Source organism: Dinoponera quadriceps, unplaced genomic scaffold, assembly GCF_001313825.1.
Source record: "Dinoponera quadriceps isolate SergipeBrazil2010 unplaced genomic scaffold, ASM131382v1 scaffold3838, whole genome shotgun sequence".
NCBI classification, from domain to species: Eukaryota; Metazoa; Arthropoda; class Insecta; order Hymenoptera; family Formicidae; genus Dinoponera; species Dinoponera quadriceps.
Window position 1 is genome coordinate 1 of NW_014557814.1, and position 5,850 is coordinate 5,850.

The following is a 5,850-nucleotide window of genomic DNA, read 5'->3' on the forward strand; positions in this document are numbered from 1 at the left end:
CTCGTTGTAACCAGAAACCCTTTAAAATCCATGGAGTGAGTAAGATAAGTAGATAAAACACGGAAAGAACGGTTTCCACTATGTTGCTTGTCGAGCATGTTATATTGAGGGATTTGCATGACGTTACCTAATTTCTAGTCTCCATCGAACTGATAAGTCTCGTCATTATGTCCGAGTTACATTTTCTATATATTTCTATATCTTCATTATTATTATATACATGACTATATATTTAATGTGATTCTATTCATCGTCCATCGTATTTCAATAAATATTAGGGATACCCATAAATAATGTCGTTTTTTGTTACTTATACAAAATTTTATTTTATTTTACGTTAAATTCTCTCAAAATTTTAAAATAATCACACTAAATATCAATAAATATAATTAGTATATATGTTATGTAATACTAAATAGCAAACAACGAATGAGATAGCAATGTTCATTCAACTTAAAAAAACGACATTACTTATAAGTACTTCTAATATGCGAGATTCTCATTTAACTCGCTTATATCACACCAGAAATTTTGGTTTGGTTTCTTTGTACACGTGATATTTTTTCATTTTGTTCTTAGAAAAGCCTGATTGTGACTCTTCGTATTAATGTTTGTTTACTTCATATAATAACGAAGAACGAGCTTTTCTAAGAACAGAATTAACAAATATCACGCGTACGAAAAAAACCAAGCAAACATTTCCAACGCGGTGTAAGCGTAATAAAAGAATCACGCATACTTATGGAAAAACGCTGGCCGATAAATTTATAAAAAATTTTAATTAGAAAATGCTTATACCATTGTGCAAATTTCACCTATGGCGAAAAGAGCACGGGTTTAGTGATTTATGATATTAATGTCTCGAAATTGGATGAAGGTTCTGCCGTGATGAAAATGTTTTCGTTGAAATGCGACTAGATCAGCGTACATAACGATTTTTGGACGGATGGGTGCTCGACGCTTGTTCCCTTGCTGGGACCAGCCAATATTCAAAGCTACCTTCAACATCTCCGTCGTACATTCATCCAAGGTCCAGGTCTTATCGAACATGCCGTATAGGAATGAAATGTCCAGTTCCGGCAAGAATGTTGCAAAAGTTCCGACACGAAGGACAAAAAGGACGGATTTCCACATTACTCCTGTCATGTCCACTTACCTCGTGACGATCGCGATTATCGGAAACGTTACAAATTATACGGCAGAGAATAACATCGAATTGTATTACACGGGGGACACGGGGAAACACATACAAATAGTCCGAAAGATCGTTAGAACGGCTAATGTCTTCTTAAATACTTACACGTACCACAGATGCGTAAATATGACATTGCGTATTCTGTCGTATCGAGACTTGCCGAGCAACGCCATAGGAGCTTGGGGATTTGCAGTTTTTAGGTAATGTTTTCATTAGAATATTATGGAAATGAGGAGAAGAGATGCTCTCAATATTTGGTATTCGATGTATTTATCACGGTCGTTCGGTTACATATATATACAGAAGTAAAGTCACTTTATACAGAAATCTGTGTCAACGGATAGATTTTTGGCATTCCAAACACAACTGTTTTATTTGGAAACATGATTTTCAGAGAAAATGATATCATTTACAAGCGAATCTTCGATTTTCCCGGACGCAAATTTGCAATATGGAAAACAGTAGCTAACCAAATAGCACGACAATGCATCGAGAGTTTCGTCAGCCCACAGACGTGGACCCAACAGTGGTTTAGCCGTGCGTTTGCAACGTATCTTAGTTATAAAATAGCTGGAAAGGTGATTATCTTTTTCTCTTGTCTCGTTAGCATCTCCAACACATGGTTGCAATTGGGTAGTTAAAAAGTTGCTTACGGCCGTCGTTGTGCAGCTCTGTCAGGCTTGACGAACCTATTATTGATATACTGAGAGAAAAAAATATAACAATTATCCTTCAAATGTTACACTGTTTCTCGAAGTTCAAAATATTCAGTAAAAATTAAACTATTCTATGTCACGCGTAAATATCACAAGTTATTGCTATATTATGAAATTTTTTGCTGATATCTGATTTTTGTTTTTATCTTTTGCGATTTTTAATTTCAGAAAGAATATGACCCGGATATTATGATGCAATTTTTTGTGGTACAAGTTATATTGCCTGCAATGCATAATGATAAAGAGCTAAAAATGCCAACTCTTACAGACGATTATGATCCGTTTTATTCTTCTCTCATTTATAAGAAAGGTAAAAACGCACGAAAGTCGCAATGTAATCATAAGTTATGCTCGTTGTTTCAAGACAAGGTGAAAGTAATGTCATATAAATAAAATATAACTCGGATGATCTTTCGTAAAATGTCGAATACAAACAGCACAAAACTTGAAACACATTTAACGTCTGTTTAATATGCGTCAGCAATTTATTTTATTAATTTATTCAATATTAAAATTTAATTATATTATATAATCCAATGGAAATTTATTTAACCATTTTAGAACTAATATTCCTTCATTATATCGAAAAAGACTGCGAAACAATCATGAAAATGCACATTGTATTATAATTTATTATAAATGTGTTTAAAATATTGTAAAATTTATTTAATTTTTTCACTTTCTATGATGTATTATATTCCAGCATGTGCTATGTTAATGATGTTGGAAATTATCGCCACAGAGGAAGTATTGCAAGATGCATTTGCCCAGTATATGCGGAAATAGTAAGTAATGCGTCACAATATAACATGACAATTATAAACAGTGCAGCAAAGTTTATCATTTGAAATGTAATAATGCATCATCGCAATTCTATATCAAATTCAAAGATATTATAAATCCCTGGAATTTCTGGATAAACAAATATTTATGGATAAATGAATTGTATTTAGTAAAATAGAAGCAGTATTTAGTAAAATAGAAAGCCGAATTATTTCGTTACTTTTTTCAAGCTATCATATCGTTCGATATTTGCATGGCTCTAATCTTGTAAAATATATTTTACTTGCACAGTGCATACGGCTCCGCCACACCATTCAATTTTTTGAGGATACTGGAATTAAAAATGCGTGCATTATCTGAGGATCATATAGATTCTTTCTGGGAAATAACGAGGATAATGCACATTTGGTTCTCGCAAAGACGTTTTCCAACATTGGTTGCTGTACAAAATGATAACGACAAGAGTATAGATGTTACAATTGATGGTTCAAAAGAAACCGAATGGCCATTACCAATAATATCCGAAGTACCACCACGTGTTCATATCCTGCTAGCTCCCTCCATGATATCGATTTACGATTTCGTGCAGAACATTAGCACTTCTTTCAATATTCACGGGGGCGGACCAGATAATTTCTTTATATTTAACGTGCGACATTTCGGTGTGTACCGAACGTTTATTCAATTTTATCACGCGCTCATTACAATACGATTGAAAGGAGGACTAATTCATTATTTCTACGATAGGCTACTATCGCGTCTATTACGATTATGATAATTGGATGAAAATCGCGAAGCATCTGAATAACGAGGATCATACGAAAATACATGTTCTCAATCGTGCTCAAATTATCGATGATGCGTACCATTTTTTAATGGATGGATCCTTTAGTTACATAATCTTCTACGATTTGATTAGTTACTTACAGAAAGAGACGAATTTTATAGTATGGCACAGTATGATGAACATTCTGCATTATTCGTCACCATTCTTCAACATCCCAGAAAGTACATTTTTCAAGGTATCCTTTTCTTTCTTTTTCTCTCCTTTTCTGCATAGTAACAAAGATAAAAATATTTCGATGTTATGACATTGAGTTCTAGTACACGTAAGCTTTCAAGCATAAAATTTTCCAAATAATACGTGCGCGATGTACAAAACATATAGAAAATGAATATTACCTAACGGCTCTTTCAGGAACACGTTATAAAGATCATGCGCAATCTTTTCACGAGGATTGGGTATTATGAAGATCCGAAAGACAATGAAATGTTGCAAGCTACGCGATTATTACTCCTGAATTGGGCCTGCAAACACGGCCATGATAAATGCAGAGAAAATGCCCACAACAAACTGGTGGCACACATCCATGATCCCGAAAATAAACCGTAATTATCTAAGTAATCGGGAATCTTATATTCAATTATTACAACGTTTCGCAAGACTGACTGTGACTGGAACTGCGACCGAATATTTATTCTTTTTTATTTTTCCATGTTCTGCATAGCATTTCACAGTGGTGGGATGACTGGATATATTGCGCGGGTTTGATGCACGTATCCAACTACACTTTGCCTGAACTTTTGGATATTTTGCACACACAGAAAAAAGATGTTTTACAATATATACTCTGCGTCGATGACGATGATTTGCTCCAGAAACAAGTGGAAATGTTTTTATATAAACACGAAACAGCGCAAGACGAAAATGTTCGATTAAGGAAATTCTATCGCAACTTTGTGAAGAGGCATGCTAGAAAGCCTAAAGTACTCGATTTTATCTTAAAGAATTTCGACAATATACTGCCAGGGTAAGGCGCCTTCTTTTCTTTTTGGTTTTCTACAATGTTCATAATCGTATAGAGAGTGAGGCAATATAATCATTACCACTTGGAATATTTTTGAAATATGGGAATAGGAGGATAATTTATCTCTAACGGAAATTGCATTGATAACAATATTCATCACTTTGAAAATCTTGTGTATATATTAACTTTTTTCATCTTCATTTAGTCGTTAATATATTATTTTTATTATTCTTAAATATATGTAAAGTAGTAATACATATTGTTTCATCCTGCATATGCTTGTCGTGACGTTTTACGGCTAATCTGTTTCATGAATGTTACAGTCACATGACCATCGTGGAGAAAATAACTCATATTTTTATGGGCGTGTACTCCAAATGCCAACTTGACAAGGTAAATTTCACAATTTCGCTCTATTATTTATGCACATATTCTAAATTATTTTCAATTACATACATAGATATGCGCCGTGCGTAATATCTTGCATATTATGTAAAAGATTACGCCACAACAAAGTTTTCCGGCAAGCCAAAATAATGTTGATTAATTGGTATGTTACAATCTGTTTTAGATATTGCAATACGTAAATCAAAAAGCCAATTTGAACGCGGAACCCACCATTAAACATTGGATTATCTATCGAAAAGAACAAATAAATAGGCTGAAGGAGAGTTTCTCTAGTCGTTTCCACGATCATACTCCTATAAAGGAATGCTGACCAATTAAGAAATAACTGATAATTAAACAATTGTACGCATGTTCTAAATCGTACAAATAAACTTTTATTGTTGATTTTGCATANTTTATTGTTGAATTTGCATATTAACTCTGTATTTTTTATCTTATATTTTCTTCTTTCTTAAATAAGTTCCTGCAATTATTATCATAGTTATTATTATCATTGTTATTATTATTATTATTTTTTATCATGTATTCGTTTTTTTAAACATCAAAGCTGCAAACAACAATAATTAACAAAACGTTAAGATTTGCTTGATTTATGGTCCGTCGGTTTCGCGAAAAGTTAAGAATATTGTAATTCTGCTACTGTCCACCGAAGTTTTTTGTGACAACGAGATAAATGATTTTGAATTTAAAGCAAAATTCTTGTTTATTTTGTCAGGATATTCGTCGATATTCATCCTGACATATCAAGATAGAACATTTCCGGGGGAAATATTTATAGATTTTCATACCCCGCTCGTAGTCCTATTCGATCTTATAACGACACCGAGTCCAGACGTAGCTACTCGTTTAGAAAGGTAAGAAAAAGCAGTCTTAAATATATTTACATCGTAACGTTATTGATTAATTCGACCGTTATTTAATTAAATTAAAAATCATACGT

The 5,850-nt window shown here is 33.2% G+C and overlaps 1 protein-coding gene across 1 annotated transcript; it reads left to right on the top strand.

The window, feature by feature from the left end:
- Positions 1 to 918: 918 nt before the first annotated feature.
- Positions 919 to 5,220, top strand: LOC106749481 (aminopeptidase N-like; the record flags this gene model as incomplete). The annotated part of the gene is made up of 10 exons (XM_014628981.1): positions 919 to 1,395; positions 1,590 to 1,773; positions 2,080 to 2,221; positions 2,615 to 2,696; positions 2,986 to 3,356; positions 3,442 to 3,716; positions 3,893 to 4,083; positions 4,203 to 4,505; positions 4,826 to 4,895; positions 5,074 to 5,220. Coding segments are annotated over 10 exons (2,242 nt in total), but the record flags the coding sequence as incomplete, so codon positions are not given.
- Positions 5,221 to 5,850: the final 630 nt, after the last annotated feature.